The 22,875-nt window shown below is 39.1% G+C and overlaps 1 protein-coding gene across 2 annotated transcripts in view; it reads left to right on the top strand.

Moving 5' to 3' along the window:
- Positions 1 to 22,875, top strand: part of Trio (trio Rho guanine nucleotide exchange factor) — a 333,690-nt gene that overhangs the window by 114,951 nt on the left and 195,864 nt on the right. For both annotated transcript variants that reach the window (XM_027950370.3, XM_071612702.1), the window contains exons 2-4: positions 9,749 to 9,823; positions 15,121 to 15,235; positions 21,317 to 21,509. In XM_027950370.3, the coding sequence (XP_027806171.1) occupies positions 9,749 to 9,823; positions 15,121 to 15,235; positions 21,317 to 21,509 (383 nt within the window). The remainder of the gene's footprint in view (positions 1 to 9,748; positions 9,824 to 15,120; positions 15,236 to 21,316; positions 21,510 to 22,875) is intronic.

Below are 22,875 nucleotides of genomic sequence, written 5' to 3'. Positions count from 1 at the left end.
CCTCTTCCCATCAGAGAAGTTGGTGATGGTGGTGTTTGGGACAGAAAGTAACATTTCACTAACATTATAAAAATCTCAAAGTAAAACCCTTTTCTACTTTGAAATACAGATTAAGAATGTGTAAACAGAAATTTATATACTATTAGGTCACTAAATATTCCAGATGAGAAAGAATGCAGTCACTTTAGCTGCTGGATAGCGTCTGTGAGCTGGCTGGTTGCTTTGGAGCTGTGGCTACCTCTCTCTAACTAGCTGGGCACTCTGCTCAGGACTCCAGATTGTAGCTTGCCACCTCAAACTGCCATCTGCTGGAACCCTGCATCTTAAGATCTCACTGTCTGGGTGTAAAGTTCTCACTCTGCCCTGGTACTCTACTTGTCACACAGTAGGACACAGCACAGTCCCTCCTTCAAGGAGCTCCTTGGCTCCTTAGGGCCCTGACCAGTATGGTCATAATCACTGTGCAGTGGGAGTGCAGCATGGGATGTCTGATTCATCAGTGGAATACTCCAGGATGGCAAGGAAAGGGTCTGGGTGGCTCTGTTGGAGCAGGGGAGGGAAAGGGGTGTTTGGGACAGATTGAGAAGTACTCCATAAAGAAGTTCATTGGTGTCAGCGGGGGTGGGGAGCATGTTACCTGCACATTATTAGGATTCTATTATTGGTATTATTATTAATCTTTTTTTGGGGGGTACTGGGGATTGAACCCAGGGGTGCTTTACCACTGAGCTATGTCTCCAGCCCTTTTTATTTTTTGAGACATGGTCTCACTAAGTTGCTCAGGGCCTCACTGAGTTGCTGTGTTTGGCCTCGAACGTGCCATCCTCCTGTTTCAGCCTTCTGAGTCACTGTGACTACCACTGTGCCCAGTTTATGATTAGGATTCTTGGGAGATGGTTATTAACGGCCAACCAGTGAGGCTATGGAGGGAAGCAGGCATGTGGTGTGCTCACCTCACATTCCGAGGAACTTTGTGCCATATTAGAGAGTGTGGACTTTATCTGAAGACGCCAAGAAGCCATGGAAGAATTTTAGGGAAGTAAAACTGATGATATGTTGGTTGTAGAAACATGGTTCTGGGGAGAGAGGCAGGATTAGAAGGAATCACGAATGTTGATTAGGAGATAACAGGAGAAGCCCTCATGAGGGAGATACTAGTGAGTGGTATGGGGTTCAGAGAGACGTGGCATCTGTAGGACTCATCATTCCATCTAGGTTGGAGAATAAGAGAGGGAGGTGAGCCCACGGAACCCCAGGTTCTTGGATTGGCTAAGGGGTGGATGGTTTGTGGGACTGGATATTGCTCTGGGACGTACAGTGGGAAGCAGGTGTAGGGGTGAGGGTGAGTCCAGGGTTAGACATTCAGGAGGAGATGGCTAGCCCATAGGCATACAGTGCTGTCCAAATCTTTATTGGAACCTCTTTGTTCTAGTGATGGACATTTTGCTGTCTGTCAGGCCCAAGACTCACTATAACCACTCCCATCCCCAACACACTTCTTTTTGTTCTCTGCCCTGAGAGTTTTGTTTTCTCATTTTTCTGCTGATGTCCGATTGCTCTGCCTAGAGTATTCGCCCTTCTCCATTTTGCCTGCTGGTGGATGTTTCTTTTACACTTTGTACGAACCCTTTATCTAATGAACAGTTCCTCTTCTCAGCTATCTGGCCCTGATTTTTCCATATCAAATGCTTATACCACAGAACTGTGTGTTGCTAGTCCACACTGACTGGATTCAGCAAAGGATCTGAATCTCACTCTACACACAAGCTGCCCACCACCTGCCCTATTCAGGCTATTCTTTATACAGTGAGAGGAGATTTTTAAATAACTAGTTCATTCTTTCTGTTGTTGAAATCCTCTCTGCCCCTCTATTCCTTATGTGATAATCAAAAAGTTATGTGTATCAAGGAAAAGGTGTAGAATTTAGCTTTATTTTCCAAAATCTTTTCCAGAGTATTATTGTGTTCTGTATTTTAAAATGTATGTGACAATTGAGTTTTTTTCTTATTTGATAGAGGGTAGAGTTGCTAAAATATATGAAATGTTTGGTACGATGATTAGACAGGATTTGTTTTCTTTTTCTAATGGTGCTGAGGGTTGTTGAATCCAGGGCCTCACACATGTTAGGTAAGTGCTATACCATTGAGCCACAAACCCAACCTTAACCAGGGTTTTCTTTAGCAATTAATCTTGTTGATTTGGTATACATTAGATCTTTTAATACAAGTAATCAAGCTGTGTTTGTTGTGTCACTCTGGTTCATTTGATACAAACTAAAATTCTACACAACTTTTCTGGGAGGCTTCTTAGGCTAAGCTAGTCTTTAGAGTGGGTCAGCTTCACAAAACCATATGTATGCATACCTGTGTGTGAGAGCTTTATGTTTGTACATTAGAGTGAGGTCCCAGAACGTAGCCTTGAACAACTTACCCCAGAGGCATTCCCTGGCAGGCTTTAGAGGTGCAACACACACATACCTACACCTGTGTTCTTTGGTTTGGCACTAGGTGACTGTGAGAATGACTTTTCTCTGTGCATAGCTCTGTGCTAATCCCTAGGGATGTGAAGATGAAAGGTACATCTGGGCAGTGATTCTTTTTTGATTTAGGAGATTGGAAGAAGGTAAAACCCCTTTTATAATGCTGCTACTTTTTGACTATTGAAATATTCCCTTCTGTTGGTCTATAAAATATGCTTTTAAATTACCTTCCAGTGTAGTTAAAACATTAGATCTTAAAAATTCTAGATTGTTTCATACATGAAGTTATATGTAATAAATAAAAATGTATTTTTTGTTATGGTCTTTTTACTTATTTTGGCCTGTTCTTGGTATTTTGTGAGTAACAACATTAAAAGCTAGAGCTATTTTTAGCTGAAATTCCCCTTAACTCCTTGAGTCAAACTTCTTAAACATATGATGTTGTTGACTGTTGTTCTAAAAATTATGTGAAGGGATAAATTAACCAGTCTGATGGTTATTATAAGCATAAGAATTAAGTAAAAATTCTAATGCTATATTATAAAACCCCTCCATATTTTTTGTGTGGCAGTCTGTGGACATGTCTACATTCCTTATATAAGTATTTAATTTATTTCATATACATTTTGAAAAGTGTGAATTTTGATTGTATATTTATATAAAAATATAAGCATTGAATTTTATTTATATATATAGTAAAAATAGCAGTTAACTACCTTGATTTTATAACCTTGCTTCTTTTCTTGCGTAGACAAGCTTATAGAGGCTCCAGCCTAGTTAAAATGCTTCCTTCTTATGCACCACTAGTCTGGATGTTTGCACAACTAAAACCCTTGTTAATGCAAACTTTGCGCCTCCCTGCATTCTGAGCACAATCCTGCAGGCTCTGCAGTGAAGTGGCCTGCCTGAGAAGGTGACATCACCTCCCTCTACACATGCGCATGCGCTTGCCAGGCGAGGGCGGTGCCTGCTTCTGGTTTAGAGATTTATCACCCTGCTCTTTGTGTTTAGGAGTGAGTGTGGAAGTTTCCTCTGAATTAATTAATGAGTAAATTTCAGTAATTACCACCAAGACTCAGAACTAATAGGAAGCTACCGGCATACTATGTAATTTTGTTACTGGTGTTTCAAAATAATGCTTTATTTATTAACATTTTTTATTACTGCTACAACCTGGGTTTTTATAAGTATAGGGTTTTTTTAGTCTTTGGTATGAACGGTTTTCCCATTTAGTAAATACTGAACTGGAATAGCTGACAGGCAGATGAGATCTCTGGAAAGGGACGAGGAGCACAGTTTGCAGTGTGAATTGGCTGTCTTCACAATCAGGCACTAGCTCAGTTCAGCAGCTCGAATGGTCAAGATATGACCATTACTGGGGAAAAACCCCACTTAATTTGAGGTTTATATAAAATTTCAAATTAAAAGAATCTACCATTAGTGCTGGGAGACATGGGGATTTAAACAACCATCCTCTTTTAGTTTTTAAATTTTTAAATTTGATTTATGTTTTAACTCATTTGATTCATTTTATCTTAATTTTTTTTGTCCACTTATGTGTAAAATATTGTTGGGGTAGTATGCTGCATAAAAGCTGTTGGTCATTCTGAAACTGTTTCCTTGGTATTTTTTTCCTTTTAAATTAAAAAATTACCAAGGAGAGGGGTTGTTGTTGTTTTTCTATTTATTTGGTGTTCAAAATCTAATACCACAGAAGTGACTAAGTAAGTGAGCATTCGGGTTTTCAGTCTCAAAAAGATATTTTTGAACAATAACAATGTAGCACCTTTTTGTAGGGTCTCAGGATAAAAAACATGAATAATTGATTTAACCAGTGGGTTTTAGATCATTGACATTCCAGACCAACTAAAAGGTTTTCTGTTGTTTGATGATAACTTATAGAATATTTCCTCTTAGGGCAGAGAGATTTGTTTTCCTTCTTGGAAATGTAAGTCACACTGTGGTTGAAGTCTAAACTACAACAGAGCTTATATTTTACAAATTTAAAATAGAAGGTGCTAAGGAATATTGAGGTGCTTCTTGGGGGCTCAGGGGCAAGAAGCTGGAGATGTTCATTCCTTGATTCACCCCCCCCCCCCCAGTCTTTTACCCAGCTGTCCCACATTTATTGAGTACCCCTGGCCCTGTCCTAGGCATCTGATGTATAGCAGGGAACAAAACAGACTTGTCTTCTGGCAAATTGGTTGATTTAGAGAGGGAAAAAAAAAAACAAAACTGTTTGATAGACAACATAATATTTATCATTTTAAGAAATAGATATTTCAGAGCATGAACTTAATATTTATTATAAGTTTGACATGCTACTGACCCAACAGCAATTTAAGAGACGTAACAATCAGGATCTGTTTTGACAAATAACATCAGGTTGAATATTGGGGTTGAGGTATTATTAAATATTCATATTTAATTGTATTAGAGACAGGCTGTGTGTGTGTGTGTGTATTGAGTTGAAACCAGAAAAAAAAAATCATCTAGCATACCTACACATTTATTTTTAGGTAACAACTATGCAATATGAATTTTAACCCAAACTGGTTTTCCCCAGTAGTATTCAGGAAATACTAGTGTAAAGAAGTTAGATAGAGGCAGGCATCCTCATAGGAACATTCTGAACATATTCTTTATAGGCCTACTTCAGAAAAACAGTTGTTGCCCGCCTCTTTTGGATTCCCTTGGGAAACATCTCTGTGCCTACACAGAAACCTGTATAGACTCCATCCTGTGCTGGGCTCACTATCCCCTGGAGCTAGCATTTCATTAAAATCCACATTGGCTTCTTTATTTCAGACAGTGAGATGTACTTTAAATTATAACAAGAATTGTTAAAAAAAAAATCCAGTCTGATTTTCTGCACACTTTACTTTGGGCTCTTTGTAACTTTTAAATCATCCTCAAAGAATAGGTTCAACTAAATGCCCCCTGATTTTGACCTTTTACCTTCAGGTTAATTATCCTAATGCTTTTAAGTTGCTGCTTTTCTTCTGCTCTTTCTTTTCCTCCTCTTCTAATTTTACCAAATTTTTCTTTGTGGCATCCCTTTCCATCTATTAGTGGTATCAGCAAACCCCCTTGGTAGCACCTAGAAGTAAAAATGTTGCTCACTCCTGGTCTCTGGCATAGAAATAAGGTTTGAGATCTCAGAAACATCTCTCCAAAAATGGTATTTGCTGTTCCTTAACCTGTGGGGCCTTGGGAAGTACATGTGTGCTTCCAGGTAACAGTCATTAAGTGTGACAAATGTTTGCTGCTATTTAGTAAGTTTAGAAACCACAGATAGATAAATTTTTTTTCATTAGAGCATTATAATTATACAAAGTAGTTGCGTTCATTTTGACAAAATCATTCATGTAAGGAATTTGATTTCAATCCCCTTCCCCCTTTCTCCTCACTTCCCTCCCCTATCCTCCCTCCTTTACTGATCTTCCTTTAGCTTGCTTGCCTATTTATTTATTTATTTATGATTGGTACTTTCTACATATACATGAAGATGAAATTCCCTTTGATACATTTACATATGCATTTAATATGATTTTGTTAAATTCATTCCATATTTCTTCTCTTGTTTGTTTTTCTTTTCTTTCTCCTCCATTGACTTCCCTATATATTTATGATATCCATTCCTCTCCCTCACCACCTTTATTCACTAAGTTTGCTCTAGCTTCTACATAGAAAACATTCAGGTACTCTTGATTTTTCTGAATCTGGCTTATTTCACTTTTCATCCATTTACTGGCAAATGCCATTATTCTGTATGGCTGAGTAAAACTCCATTGTGTGTGTGTGTGTGTGTGTGTGTGTGTGTGTGTGTGTATATATATATATATATATATATATATATAAACAGTTTTCCTGATTCATTCATCTATTGAGGGTATCTGGGTTGATTCTGTAAAATGGCTATTGTGAATTGTCACTATTTCTTTAATACAAGAAGTCAAGAAAGCCTGAGGAGCTGAGTCTTTTCTGCCGTGTAATCTAGAACCACTAGAATAGCAAAGAAACCACTTATTTTTAATGTTTGAAAACTTTTTTATAGCAACATACTTTTCATAAATAGCTCTCCAGGGCATGGAACAGAACCTGCCTATTTGATCTGAGGAACTTCCATGGTTGGGTTCTTCCTACTTTTTATTGAAAGCTACATGATGTATTTAATAGTTTTAGTATTTATACATGCTTCCTCTGTCATTTTCTTATTGAAGGTGTTCTCCAAAAATGGGCATGAGGTTAAAATAATTTTAGGTGACCACCATAGTAGCTACAGACTTAATTTCTTTGTGTGGCTAGTTTTATATTTCTTTCCTTTATTTTCTTCTCTGTTCTAGAAGCTTTATTGACAGTTTTAATAAAATTCACATCTTACTTTCTGTGACACCTCTTACAAAAATATCACAGAAGACTGTCTTGAACGCATACTATAGTCTGTGTTTGGGCATGTTTGTGTATCACAGTAAAGGTGCAGCATCCTTCACATGGATTTGCTTTTGGCTAACATGCCTTTTCTCTCCTAGGGATACTGCAAGTCTTATTTAATTTGAAGGGGAAATCAAGGGATTGATAGGCTGAAGTAACTACAGCTCTAAGAAACTAAAGATCACATGGGAGTGAGTCTGTGGCTCATAATGGGCATAGGAAGTTGAGATTTTTATTGTTTTGGTTTTTGTGTCTTGTTTTCAAAATCAGTATAATCTTCTTCCTGTGGGTGGCCTGGAATATAGCAGCTCTGACTTCTATCACCCATTCCATCATTGGCAAATAAATAGATGTGATTCAGAAAGTCAGCAGTAATTGTCAAGAGTGCTTTGGAATGATGACTCAAGTCATTTAGTCCTTTAATTGGTATATCAGCCCCTGGATGAGGACATTCTTCTTGAGAGGGATTGTGTGACTGACAAGTGGGGCTCTGTTTCTGTAGCATAGAGGCCAGGACAACAGTTGGTGGTGGCATTTGTCCAAGGGTTGTTCTTTGTCCTGACCAGGACACATGTGGTGATGAGCTTGTGGGAATTGTGTTTTCGTTCTCTTATCTGAGTAGTAGAAGGGGAATCCTCTTGTTGCATACCTGTAGGTTGGGATATACAGCCATAGATTAATTCTTCCTAGTTTATCTATTATATGATATACTACCTCACTGCATAGGTTCCCTAGCATTTTGTGCTGCTTATGAAACTTTTCATAATCTGCCTTCTTTTATAGTTATTATAAACCTCTTTGAGGGATGTCATTGGAACTACACCCTTTTGTGTTTTCCCATTGTCATTTGTGTCCATTAATGAATCTAGGCACAATCAGTCTTTGTAGATAACTTTGCATGAATTACAAAGACCAACAGTGAATTGTTCAAACTAGTTTGCATGCATTTAAAAGTTTTGAAGGAAACTGAAGGTGAAATTTCAGAAAGAGGGTTCAAGTATTTGTCTTATATAAATATATACTGTTTTAGAAACTTAGTGTATTGCCAGCACAAACTAGTGCATTGGAAAGGAAAATGGCCTGGTGATCTGGAAGCATGAGGTCTGTGTTGAGCCTGTTCACTACTGGCTTGGTAGTGCCATTCAGCCCCTCAGAATCTCAGGGTCCTTAACAAGATGTGCTCACAGCAAAGCCTGTGGTGATAGACAGTGTCATCATTAAATTCTATAAATGGTGTACAGAAGTAAATATTCTGTGAGAAGGAGATTTCCTTAAAAAATCAGAAGACAAAATACTAATTTATGTATTCTTTGCACCTATGAATGATGTGTGGTAGAGACTGGATTCTGTTGATTTTGTTATTTGTTTGCTTGCTTTACCAGGCAACTAATTTGGCTGAATCCAAACTGCAAACTCTCTTTTGCATTAGATAGCAACTCAAATATCTGTTCAAATCCTTAGCAGGGCCACTTGGAGCTTACCCCGTGCATGTGAGGCTCAGTGGAAAGCTTGAGGTTTGGGCCAAGTTGATACTTTGAATTTGGGATCCCTCTTTCCCTTTTCCAAGGTTTCTCCTCTGTTTCAGTTGCTTATGTAGATATGAGTACATCCTGGTTCTTGTTTGAACAGCACACGACAGCTAATAGCCCTAATATAAACAAGTATACTCAATGGTGTTCCTTTTCCAAGTTCATCTCCCTGCTTTTCGTCCTCTACTGCCTTGAGAGGATCATTATTTGTTGATGTTATCAGGTAAGCACTAGTCCAGTTAGCACATCGGAAGTGGAACATCCATTCACTTAAGTTTAGTACTTTTATTGCTTTCTAATTCCAAGTATATGTCTTATAATGTTTGTGTTACTATCCTAACATTTTGGATGCTTTGCTTGTACTGTTTGGCAAAAACAAACAAAAATGGGTATGGAGAAGCAGTCTTTTTTCTAGGGATTTTTCTACTAGTAACAATGAAAGTGACTAGTTTGATGAGCATCCCGGAGTCAAGTTTACATCTATTAGAGACCTCCAGCGCAATATCCTACATTTTTACCCTAAATTTCAAAGTAGGCATTTGCTCTGGTGAGCTGGGCTAGACATTTTTGGGCTGCAAGAATTCCTTTTGTTTCGATGATTTCATCTTGGTCTGCTGCATGCTTCTTTTATACAAAATTCCATATACCCTCCTTAGATATTGAGGGGTAGAGGAAGACTTGGGTTTTAGTGAAAAGAGGGACCTTGATCATCTTAGAAGCTGAAGCAGTACCAGTCCACCTTACCACATTAGCCATTGACATTCCTCCAGAAAGCCTGGAAGGAGAGAGCCAAGAGGCAGTGGTGGCTGGTCCTTGACTATTTAATAACCCCCTTTCTCTTGCCAGGCCAGAGCTTATTTTTAACCAGATTCTGAAAGTCTGAGAGGAGGAGACATTGAGCTCCCCCTAGAGAGTTTAACATGCCATAGATAGCAGGTTTTACAAAGCATTGCTGATGTTTTCTTTGTCAATATCTAATCTACAAGATTAAAATGAAGATGTGGTTATAATCTAGACTGATTTCAAATCTTGTCTTTTGGAGGCAAAATTTTTATTGCTAGAAATGGCCAAGAGTCCTTTGGGACACTAACCTTTGGGTGTGTGTACAGATCATTACTTCACATTAAAATAGAAGAAAATGGTATAATCATACATAGCCTGCTTGTCATAAAATTTAAATATTCTCATATGATGATGGTTCTGAAGTTAACGTAATGGGTGTGAAGAAAACTACAGTGGTGGTATTGAATGCAATGTGTATTAAGTGATACTATTAGTAACTTTATTTTCTCTTTGTGTATTTCAGGATTTCGAAAAAATGATGAAATGAAAGCTATGGATGTTTTGCCAATTCTGAAAGAAAAAGTTGCTTATCTTTCAGGTAAAGTCTAACTTTCTAATCTGCTTTATTTGACTAAGCTGGCATATTATCAGATTTTGACATTCTAAACTAGTGCACCTGCCATAGCATATAAACAAATTGGTATTTTAGTTGATTTTTAACTTCTTTATTCTTTTGAATTTTCCTGAGAAACTAATGCCCAAGACATTTTCTTTAGCTAGCAGGTATATCATAAGTCAGGGAGCACTGTTGATCAAAATATGTCTGTCATTCAACAAATGCTTTGCCCCATGTAATAAGAAAACCCACTGAGTTTTAAAAGTTGATCATTTCAGCGAAGTGGTAGGACTGTGGCTGTGTGTGGATGTGTCCCAGAGTCTTGCCTCTGTTATCTTGTTTTCTGTAGCTCCTTGTTACCTCCTCTTCTGGGAGATAAGGAAAACTACTTATTCCTGAGATCTCCTCCTTTGGGACTCTCTGTACGTGGAATTACTAGAACCCTCATCATGAACCATAAAGTCTACCAGCTGAGTCCTCCATTTCCCTGTCTTTTCAGAATGTGGAAACAGACTGGACAGGCATGGGACTGTAGAGCACCTAACCACCCTTCCCTCTGCACACAGAGGTCAGGTTTTAGCCCCTTTTTGATGCTCTCCTTGGGCTTACCTGTGACATGTACAGAACAGCCATTAGGTATACACTTTTTGGGCACTGGTTCTCTTGTTACAGAACAAAGGTTTGCAAGATTTTTCTGCTCTGTTATATCAGGGAGTAAAGCTGTACATTGTCATGTGTTCCTAGGCGGTCTTCCTGGAAACCTTTCCTTGATTCATTTTTATCTTTCTCGAACAGGTAGAGCTCTGATCCGATGTATCTTCTTGAACACATTTCAGCTTTTAATTTATAACACTGGAGGCTGTTTTTATTTGTTTTGGGTGTCCTTTGGAAATGTGTGTGGTTCTGGTATATATTTAGCATGAAGCTTCCTATGGTGTTTTTGCCAATCTCATTTGCTTCATGTCCAGCAGTATTTCTTGGCCCCTGGTAAAGACTGTTTGATGATTTTGCAGAAGTGAATCTAATTCATGATGCATTTGGAATGTTAATAGAAGAACACAAGAAGTTCATGAAGAAGAAGGTACTGAATTATTGGAAGTACATGATAAAATAAATAAATGAACTCCTGGTTTATAATACATTGAGTTTTAAAAGTAGCATACATTTGCTGTGTGTGTGTGTGTGTGTGTGTGTGTGTTGCTGGGGATTGAACCCAGGGCCTTGTGCATTTGAGGTAAGCACTCTACCAACTGAATTATATCCCCAGCCTTCATTTGCTCTTTTGTAGTCATTTACTGACACATGCATAAAAACATATGCTGGCTTTATGACTTCAACATGTAGTTAACAGATTTTTAAGTTAGTGTAACTAAAAGACTATACTTACAAATCTTAGAGGCACCAGTGAGGAAGGCAGAAGGAAAACCAATTCCACAAGTTTGTCGGTTTAGTTACTAGAGTCAGCGTCTGGGATGAGAGTCCCTGCTGCTCTGCCTGCTCCTCAGTTTTGAGACCCATGTTGTTCTATCTTCTTTCCTTAAGCATGCAGATATGGACAGATGTAGATAGCAGGGCAGTTAAGATTGGTAGGCTTTGTTTGTGTTCATTCTCTTATTAGGCAGTAAATAATGAATTTATTATCAGGTTCCATTTCTTATTGTCAAAACTAAAACTCTTTATCTTTTAACTAATCAAATAATCAAAACCAGCAGTACTCCTGAGTTTGTCATAAATCTATAATGAAACTTTTAAGTTCTGCAGCATTAGAGTTGCATATATTTTTTGGGGAGAGACATTTTGCAATTACCACAAATTAGTACAGAACAGTTTTAAAACATGAGAGATGGCAGGACTTGCACCAGCTGTGGAGCAAAGCAAAGTCAGTAGGTACTGCCACACTTTTGTAGTGTTTTCTGCATTATAAGCAGAATGATCCAGCTGTATTACCTGAATTCATTGCTGATTGTCTTTAGCTGATTGTCTTTGGAAAGGAAGAGGAGGGAAAATCACAAAATTTAAAATAAGTTGATTACTTATATTGGAATATTATGTTTTTGAAAAATTCCAAAGAATGAGTGAATCTTCAAAAGTAATTTTTACCTGATCCCATTTTTCTTTTTCATTAAGGTATAATTTGCCTACCTTTAACTCCACCTTCTAAAAGTGTATGATTTAAAATACTTGTTTGAGTAAATTTTAGTGTATTCATTCACAAGGCTGTGCAGTCATTGTCACCTAATTCCAGAACATTTTCATCACCTTCCAAAGGACCCCACACTCATTCCCCTGCCACATCCCTGGCAACTACTAATCTACTTTCTACTCTAACCTAATTTTTTAATATGTTAGGGAATGTTTGTAAAAACTGTCCATGCAAATGGTCTTTAGTAATTAAATATAAGTAGAATAGCAAGGGCTTTAGTAAAAGCAGGCTAAAAGATAAGTGATTCTAAGACATACTTGTTAGGGCAGAATCTCTCAAAAACCACTTAGAATTCCTGGAACTTGGAATATTTTGGATCCTTAGTCTTATGTCGTCGCACTGAAGTAAGATAGCAACACATTATGTCCTTCATTTAGGATGAATTAAATGAAGTTAAATGGCACATCTGACTCTGTGGTTTGAATATGTTCCCTCCAGAGTTTAATAGTTAGTAGCATGATAGTCTTAGGAAAGGCTGCCTGGGCTGCAAACGTAGCTCAGTGGCAGAGCACTTGCTTTGTGTGTGTGTAGCCTGGCTTCAATCATCAGCCCAGGTTGGGCAAGTGCACATTGCGTGAGGATGCAGCATCCCTCCCCAACCCTCCTCTAGGCAAGATGTGGTCTTTGTCAGGTAACCCAACCTGCCATCACCCGGATCTTAGACTTCCCAGTCTCCAGAACCAGGAGAAAATACATTTCTGTTCCTTTTAAGTTATTTGGTTTGTGGTATGGTTTCTGTTATAGTAGCACAAGTGGAATAAGTCAGAGAGTCAGTAAAAGAAGTGTTCTGCACTTTATATTGAATGTGGTTTATACGCACAGCGGTCTCCCCTGTCCCCATCTGTGGTTTCACTTCCCATGGTTTCATCTGCACCCCCCCACCCCACCTTAGTCAGCTGTGGTTGAAATACCAGTATTTGTCTTTACTCTTTCCAGAGAGATTAGACCACGTGGGCAAATCCTTTATTATAGCCTATTGTTGTAACTGTTCTTTTTTATTGAGTTATTATTAAATTCTTTTATTGAGTTATTGTTAGTAACTAATTTATAAGTTAAATTTTATCATAGGTGTGCATATACAGTAAAAAGCATCACATGTATGGCGTGTGTGTGTGAACACCATGCTCTGGATAAGTTTGACATAAATTCCAGACATGTAATTTTGCTTATAAATATTTTGTGTGTGTGTGTGTGTGTGTGTGTGTATAAAGGTAAGTCTTTAAAAGCTCACTGATCTAAAATTGAATTATAATTCTTTAATCTAAAAAAGCCAATCAGTATTCAAATTTCCTTGCTTGTCTCTCTCCATGTTTTCTAACAAGTCTATGTTGCAGTTGGTTAAGATGTATAAGTCTCTTCTCATCTATAGGTTCTTCATCCTTCTTGCTGTTTTTGCCTTATCCCCTCCTTTGTTAGGTTAAGAAGTTGAGTGTTTTACTGTAGATTTTGCATCATTCTAGATTTTGTTGGTTGTGCCTCTGTGTGCTCATTCACCATGTTTCTCTTGCCCCTGAGTTTCCTGTAAACTAGGAGTTAGGTCTTAAGGCTTGATGAGATTTGGCTTAAATTTTGCAGGGAAGGAAGGTGAAATACTTGGTGGTGTTTGGTTCTGTGGGGAATTGATTGGGAGAGTCTGTAAACCATTCATGATGGACAGGATTTATTGATATCTTTGATTTGGTGTTGCTCCCATTGAATGTCTGAATAACTGAGTTACAGATATTTTAAGACTTCCTTTAGGTTACATGACTAGACAGTACATGAGAATCATTTTAAGTATTCGCAGTCAGAATTAAGTTTTATACTGTTTAGAATGTGTGTATGCATTCTAGAAAATAGGAAAGAACATATTGGTAAAACATATTTTCAAAATACCAGCATCTTCTTCTGTGTGTGTATATTTTTTGTTTGTTTGTTTTGTTGTTGTTTTCAGACAGAATCTTAGGATCTCTCTTAAGTTGCTGAGGCTGACCTTGAACTTGCAATCCTTCTCTCTCGGCCTCCTAAATTGCTAGGATTATAGGCATGCCCCACTGCACCCAGCATTGTATATTATTTTGATCATACTAAAAGGAAGGTTTTTTGTTGTTGTTTTCTTGCTTGGATTTTAATTTTATCCCTGCTAATTGTTTTTGGTACACAGAATAATTAAGAGTTTTGTATTGAAACTTGAAGTTTGAGATTTTCTGAAGAGAGATGATCAGAGTCATAAAACTGAATGAAGGACCTCTTATAGAAGAATTTATTTTCCTTTTCTACTTTACCTACAACCTTGAGGGAAGTAATAGACTAAATGTGACAGTTTCACCAAAAATACCCAGTGGGACTTTGTTCGGATTGTGTTCCTATCAATGAGAAATCTGCCTGCCTGCCTGTCAAGGTCAAATGCACTGAGATTTGTACTCCTGGTGTATGGTGTAATTTTTCTCAAGTCCTTGAGCTAATCTAGTTCTGCTCTAAAGTGTTTTCATGCCCATCTTTCTCTTTTTGTACATGTGACTTTATGTAAGAGATTGGCAAAGCTTGCCTGTTGGTGGTCAGATGCAGCAGATACCACATTTAAAAGGTCATCATTGGGATAAACCTTGAATAGCATTCTTTTCTTTTTCCCTTTAAGACTTTTAAGAACCGAGTTTAAGCGATGCAGAAAAAGAGAAGGTTCAAAATGCAGGAGAGGGTATAGGGAAGGAAGGGGTGGTGAGGAAGGAGTGGAGAGGCGAGAGAGGCGGTTCGGAGGTGACTGGAGCACACACACACAAGAACGTTTTCTCCTCACATATTAACTTAAAGGAAGGCATTCTTCCAACACACTGAAGGAAAAGACAAGGCCGAATCTTCTATTTGGCCTTCAAACTAAGACTTGTTCTTCTGAGTCCTCAGAGGAGATACAGCAGCCTTACACAGCTCAGATGACATGAGGACTCTTGGGCGGTGCGTGATTCTTCCACACTCTGTGGTTGACTTAGGTATTATTTGGACTGAGTGAATAGATGACAATATTGGACTTGAAATGGCTCATAGAGAGTCCCGTCTCATCCTCCGTAGTCTAAATGTGTTCCCAATGTTTGTTTTTTAGGTGGTAGAGATAAGCGTGGAGGTCCCATTTTAACATTTCCAGCCCGCAGCAATCATGACAGAATACGGCAGGAGGATCTCAGGAGACTCATTTCATATCTAGCCTGCATTCCTAGGTAAGTTCTGTGAGGCTTGTGGCCTGTCACTCTTTCCATAGTTCCAAGAGATGTGGCACTATGCTTTTAGGAAACAGCCAGGTGGTAGCCATGACCTTAAATGATCTTTCTCCTCATTAACAATTTTCATCTTGTGTAAAATATTCTGGGGGCAAGGACAAGAAGTTAGGCATTTTGTGTTGAAGAACAATTGTGTGTTGATAGTGGATTTGGGAATCTCATTTACCTGGGACTTTAAGATCCCAACCACCTGTGTTAGAAATCCAATAGTCAACAGTAATACGTCCAGCACCAAGACTCGGTGAACTGCATGGTTAGAAATCTAGTGATGTTTTTGATTGTGCATTTCTGTTCTCATGCTGATCTTCTGTTCTTTACAGATATTCTCTTGCTTTGTAGCATGAAGTTTGTGGGGGCTTAAAAATCCTCATCAGCTAATATATTCTACATCAGCTTGGGAACCCCATTACATCTGTGAGACTCCATTAGTGATAGGGAAATTTTTCATGTGGATGCTGAAGATTGCCAAGGACAAGTAATGCTATATTTTCTGGAGAGCCCTGAAGTGAGGAGCATTGCATTGTAGGAATTATTCTGTGTCTAAACTTGAGGAGATTAGAATCTTCACTTCTGCTCTAAGAACAGAGATTTCCCCCTCATTAAAACCTTCATTTAGTTTTTCCACGTATTTCTTGGGAAAAAGAATCCAAAAACATAGCCATGCCTGGACCAAGAGATTGGGTGTGACAGTTGGAGGCATGCTTCCCTGTAAAGAAAGGGGAACTCCTTATATTTGTTTATTCACGAAACATGCAAGCTGCTTGAGAGCACAGATGATGTCTTCAGTGGAGTGAGCAGGCACTTCTTGAGAGACTCAATTTGAACATGTGAAACAAGACTTGGCAGAGGAGGAACTGGTATAGATAGTAACTTTAAGGGATGTGTTAAGCAAAAGAATAATGTGAAGTAGTCAATAACAATGTAATGGGTTTTTAAAAGTTGAGGTAAATGTAACTGATATATAGTTGGTGGTTTGTGATGCTTATAACCTGTTTAATGACACCAACCAGGGAAGACAACTGGGCCCTTTGGTATCAGATCTTTGCAGTGGCTTTTGGAAGTCTTGATGATTTAACCTGTTAAGGGTTACTCTTGTACATTTCTATTAAGTGTCCTTCATGGGAAAACTACCACTGTATGTCACCAGTGACTAAATAAATAGAGCCTCCTTACATGTGTGGAAAGTAGTTTCTCTTTCCTCGTATTCTGGTACTTCTTTGGACTGCTTAACAGTGGAAATCATAGGTTGGGGCAAGGGTTTATTAGTTATTTACTACTCACTGTCATTTATAAATAATAATATAGTTATAGCTACTACTACTACTCAGTTCTTGCGTGCCAGATTCAGTGCTGTTGATAGAAAAAGAAATAGCAAAATAGGATGATCTTGAAAAGAAAACAAGAGACAACTTCTCTTGCCAACAAAAGTGATACTATCCAGTGGGTTAATCAAAAATTAAAGTTGGGGCTGGGGGTGTAGCTCAGTGGTGGAACATGTGCTTAGCATGCACAAGGCCTTGGGTTCCACCCTAGCACCAAAATAGATGAATGAATGAGTGAATGTTGAATTTTTAAATCATCCATCTAGATGATTTAAAAAATATTTACATAATCGGAATGCTATATATACCTTTGACAATTTGCTGTCTAGTTTTGAAATCTATGTTGATAGTAAATATAAAAAAATATTTTCTATTTCCTTGATCTCAAATAATTGAGTCAAGTACATTTTGGATCATTTAGATGACCAACTTTAAAGAAAAAACGTCTTCATGGATGATCATAAAGATGATTAACCAGTCTTACAGTTTTACTTAAGGGACCTTAGTTTTATCTGGCTTTTCTTTATTTTACAAATAAGTAAAACTGTTAGAAGACTGGTTAATCATCTTTATGGAAAATTGTGAGCATGCACATAAATAGAATAGTGTAATAAGAAGTCATTTCATTTGTAAATTCCTCTGAGATAGTGCAGGGCTCCCTAATGAGGAGGACTTGAGAATCAGACTGACTGACCTGGAACCATTGATTTACCTTGATTGGTTTTCACATGTGAAAAGTGATAACTGTTTTAGTCAACTTTTTTACTGCTGTGACTAAAAGAGCCAAGAAGAACAAATTTAGAGGAGGAAAAGTTTATTTGGGGCTCACAGTTTCACAGATCTAAGTTCATAGACAGCAGGCTCCATTCCTTGGGGATTGATGTGAGGCAAAACATTGGTGGAAGAGTTGGGCAGAAGCCAGGAAGCAGAGAACTAAGCCCAGCTCAAAAAATATATATCCCAAAGGCGCACCCCCAGAGACCCACCTCCTCCAGCCATACCCTACCTACAGTTACCATTCCATTAATCTCTATCAAGGGATTGATTCACTGATTGGGTTAAGGCTCTTATAACTCAATAATTTCACCTCTAAACCTTCTTGCATTGTCTCACACATGAGCTTTTAAGGGACAGCTAATATTGAAACTGTAACAGATACTGTACAATATACCTTGGGGTTCCCTGTGTGTTGAGCAGGGTTCTTCATGCACACCAGCCCAGTGCCCCAGTGTAGGAATTGCTTCAGTAGTGGTACCGTGATCTCCTCTTCTGGGTGCTCTCTTCCTTCCTTCAGCCATGCTTTCTAGAAGCAGGTTGGGTTGATTTCTTCTGCACACCTTCTCCAGTGTCTGTGTCCCACAGTCGAACGTCAGTGTGACCCGAGTAGCTCTGAGTTGTTTGAGTGCTTTTACTTGGGTCACCTCTCCACTCCCCTTTGAAATAACAGTTGGATAACAGAGTGGATCCACAGGGTTGATGAGTGAGGACTTTTTTTTTTTTTAAGATAGAATTTTTTAATATTTATTTTTTAGTTTTTCAGTGGACACAACATCTTTATTTTATTTTATTTTTTAATGTGGTGCTGAGGATCAAACCCAGTGCCCCGCGCATGTCAGGCGAGCGCGCTACCCCTTGAGCCACATCCTCAGCCCCGACCGAGGACTTTTTTATCACCTGTGTAAGAGGAGCTAGTAGCAGCAGCAGTTCTTGCTGGTATCATTGGGATTCCTGCACAATGATGAAAGTAACATGATTATTGCACTTGTTGTTTGAATGTTTTATGGTAATTATATGGATAAACCACTCTGACCCTCTTGTCCTTAATGAAATAATGTGATGATTTTTGATTGATTGATTTGAGTACACTCACATGTAAGGTACTTTACTCATCTTGGAACTGAAGAAAGTAAAATTTCTCACTTTTAGAGATCTGGCTTACGAGGGGACCTTAGTTTTATCTGGCTTTTCTTTATCTTACAAATAAAGTGGGACTCTTAAGTAAAACTGTTAGAAGACTGGTTAATCATGCTTTCTAAAAAACAATGTTTGTCTTTAGGTAGAGACGGAGCTTAGAGTCCTCCTGTTGGCTACTGCTTATCTAGAGCAGCTGGATTTGAGGATGTTCACCAGCCACTGCTCTCCTCATGATGACAGTACTAGACCATACTTTTGACCATACTAGAGCAAATGTATGGAAAGGCTGTGCCTCCCCGCCCAGTCGTGTGCTGTTTCCACTACTTGGGAAGTCACTGGGTGATGGCCATTTGATGCTGGAGGAAGGAGAATAGCTAATTCTCCTGTAAACTGGACTGGGCATGCTTGGTGTACCCTTTGGTTTTATTGTTCTCAGGCTTGTTCCTGTTAGGTGTAGAGCTACTCAGGATTCCTCTCAAGCCCTTTCAAGTGCAGGGGCTTTGTAGTTTGTGTGCATATTGTGTAAGGCACGCTGGGAGAGAGGCTGCAAGGGAATTTATTTTGGTGTGGTAAAGATTGATACTTGAAATGCAGTCTGCCAAACAGCAGCTAGTAAAACAAACACATTGCTACGGTTTTCCAGTTTCCTGTCTTTGGTGTATAGTAGCTGCATATGTGAACCTGAAGTTGAATGCCTCAGCCGGACAGCAGGCACCCTCCTCCTGTGCTCGGGCAGCACTTGCCTCAGTGCCTCAGAGCCCTGGAGTCTCTGTGATGGGAACCTTGCAGAATTGCAAACCCTATTAGAGCCCACACAGACCCAGAGTACTTAGTTTCTGTGACTCAGGGAACTTTAGAAGACTGTTTCTTCTAGGTTTTTGAAGAAGGCTAAAGAACAAATGACATTCCTATCTATGATGTTACTGGGATTGTGCTGGGACCTGCTGTTTGAAGAAGTGATAGTGATCTCAGGAGGAGCCCTTGAGCCAGTGCCAGATCTTGTCAGGTGCATCTTCACTGGGGGCGTTAAACAGGTTAATCACACCACTTCTCCACATCCTCACCATTCGGGGGATGAGCTAGGCTGCTGGATCATCTGTTTTCTCTTCATGGCTTTACATACTATATTCTCTGTGGCTGGGTTCTACTGCTGGAGTACATATAGACATTTCTGGAATGCTTACGTGACACCTCTCTTATACTGATGTGTATGTCATAAGTTCTTTGCATTTGTGAATCTCTGAAAGCCAGTTACTCTGATGATTTGAATAAACATAAGAAATGAGGGGGGCAGGTAGGAAGATAGGGGAACAAGATTGTGCAAGAAAGCAGGAAATCGGTTTTAGTTTTTGCTTTTCTGTTGTTAGCTTTTAAACATTACTTAGTGAAAGCATTTCAGTTTCTCAGTTTTCAGTTGAGAATAGTTTTTTTAGGGTAATTATATGAGGCAGAAAAATGTCAAATGTTTTCCCATCATCATAGTACATTTGCATTAGGTGAAAACCTCTATCTCATTGAGTGCTCATCAGGTCTTAGGTATATTCCCAAGACCTTGCAGTCATTACCTTGTTAGTGTTGGCACTGGTATCAATAGTTGGAGCAGATGGTTAGAGTCCACCTGTAATAGTGAGGATTATGGTGGCTCCTTAGCTATGGGGCCATTTGGAAGCCAGCATCAGAGCTTCCATATGTATCCTGGAAGTTATAATGAGACCAGGTACTTTTCGACCGTTTCAGGACACCTGGACCCTTTATTGCAGCTGTGCATTATATGGGAATATACTTAGGGGTTGAGATTTACTAAAATTAGAAACTTGTTTGTTGTTTTGTTTTTTAGACTGGGTCTTTCTGTACTGCACAGGCCGGTTTCAAACTTCTGGGCTCAGGTGATCCTCCTGCCTCAGCCTCCTGAATGCTGGGATTAGAAGCATGTGCACTGCATCTGACTGAAATTAGCATTTTTGTTTGTTTAACTGCCAAGAACCTGAAGAGTAAGAATATGATGACTCCTAGCATGGCATTGGTTTGTACCAGGGGTCAGAATTGTTACCACCATTACTTTTGTACCATCAATGCACTGGTTGCATCAGTGCAACCAGATGTAAAAGGCAAATAAAGCCTCAGCACTACTACAGAATTAGATGTGCCCTACAGGGCCTGCCAGAAGAGTGAGAGGAACCCCAGAGATGGGTAGACCATGCTTGGAGAACCTCTGATATAGTGTAAGGGCCAGGGATAGGGGAATGGGAACAAAATGGGGCATTGAGAAGCCCTCAGCACTGCTAGACACACTGGTGAGTGCCGTTTTCAGAGCCGTGGGTAAGTTCTGTCCTGGACCTAGTCTCTGCATGCCATCGTGGGTTTGTACCTCTTTTGTTCTTTCCGGAGACCTTTACCAGTAGTAGTTACTAGACAAGTATATGATCAATTAATGCATCAAAGGCCAGGAAAATGAGCATGATGGTTGTTATTTTCCTCCTGAGGAGAAGTCAGGCTACAAAACCAAAATTTAAATTCTAAAGGTTTTGTGAAGTCAAACCCTGTTTGGAACCGTCACCGCTGCTCGATGCACATGTGGTTTGGTTCTGTTCTCTCCTGGATCCAGTTGAAGCTGAGCTGCCATGTGAGATGGCTGTGCACTCTGGTTCTTGAGGTCAGTGTGCAGCCGCTTCCCAAGCACCAGGCAGAATGAAGGAAGTGGCATCTGGTGCTCCATGAGGTGGAGCAGGCCTTGTGGCAGGAGCTGTAGCCTATGCCTTAAGCCTGTGATTTTTTTTCTCCACAGTGAGGAAGTCTGCAAGCGAGGCTTCACGGTGATTGTGGACATGCGTGGGTCCAAGTGGGACTCCATTAAGCCCCTACTGAAGATCCTGCAGGAATCCTTCCCCTGCTGCATCCACGTCGCCCTGATAATCAAGCCAGACAACTTCTGGCAGAAACAGAGGACGAATTTTGGCAGTTCTAAATTTGAATTTGAGGTAACTTCCCTTGTGTAGCCAAACTCACTAAACCAATCATGTGGTTCATCAAAAGCTGACTTATTCTCACATTCTAGGCTGATAACAGATCTTTAAAACCAGTATTGAACAGGAACTGCATGCCTTTTGTATATACCGAAGGTAGAATTTTAGTTACTATATAAAGTAACAAGGTTGCTTTCATCATCCCAGTTCTCTGGGGTGGGTTGCCAGGCTGCTGAGGGCATGGGGTTTCCCTTGGAAGGAGAAGCCTTTTCCTGAATTGAGCTCAGCCATGCAGCACAGGGACTTTTTAGGACTGCAGATTCATCATCACGGTTTCATCCCTGGAGGTGAGGGAATGAATGATGGGGAGAAACAACCCACTTTAAATTTCCTGAAGGATTAGTATGGAGGAGACTGAGTTCCTCCTGTCATAGATATTGGAGAGAATGGTTGTCACTTACTGCACATAATAGGTCTCTCATTTATGAAAAAGAGGTATTCCCCTAAAAACTGTTCAGAGTCCTGAATTCAGTTAGGCATAGAGGATTGCTGTCTTGCAGTTATTGAAAGCAAACCTCAGCCTGCTAACTTGTTTTCCTTTCCACTGTTAACCAGCTTTCCTTAGGATACCACAGTTCTGACAAGGTTTAATGAGATGATTATTCTGAACAGCTTAAAATTTGGTTCATGCTCTATTCTGTAATAAATTGGTATATTTTCTAATAATTATAATAATTTTTGGTTGAATAGCTTCCTTCTTCTGACATCCCTGCCCAAACATTAGGTTTCATATGCATCCATGTGTTATTTAGGCTATATGCTATACTTTTCAAAGTGTTTTCTCATGTGTATTACTTGGATTTTTGAATCTGTTTTTCATAGTACTGATTTTGCTATTTGGAATCTGTACTTGTTTTTAATTTAAATTTGACACTATACTGAACAAGTTTAGGTGAAAGATAAAGTAAGCTTTTATCTTTGTACACTTAGTGATTTTGGAAGACAATTTATTGGGTCTTAGTTCTTTTCTTTCTTTCCTTTTTTTAAATTTTTTCAATGTAGAATTTAAAGTGTGTTGTATTTAATTATAAATGTTCTAAGTAAAAATAATGGCTTGGCAATATAATCCACACAAATATTTTATAGTCTAATATAGAACTCTCTCTAGTACCTCTCCCAGTTTTCCTGCTGAACAGAGTTATCTCTCCATGGTCACAGCCTCTCTCTCTGAATGGTTGTCTCCATGGAGGTTACTGAAATCCAGCAATAATAGGATTGCATCTGCAGCAAAAGTGCTGGGTTAGAAACCGAGTCCCACTTTCTGGCCCTTCTGCCTCTTGCTTTCTTGTAAGAGCCAACATGGAGTTCTAGGTTTCTGTGA

The sequence above is a fragment of the Marmota flaviventris genome, chromosome 5 (assembly GCF_047511675.1).
Source record: "Marmota flaviventris isolate mMarFla1 chromosome 5, mMarFla1.hap1, whole genome shotgun sequence".
Classification (NCBI taxonomy): domain Eukaryota; kingdom Metazoa; phylum Chordata; class Mammalia; order Rodentia; family Sciuridae; genus Marmota; species Marmota flaviventris.
The sequence above is the reverse complement of the archived record's forward strand: the minus strand, read 5'-3'. Positions and strand labels throughout refer to the sequence as shown.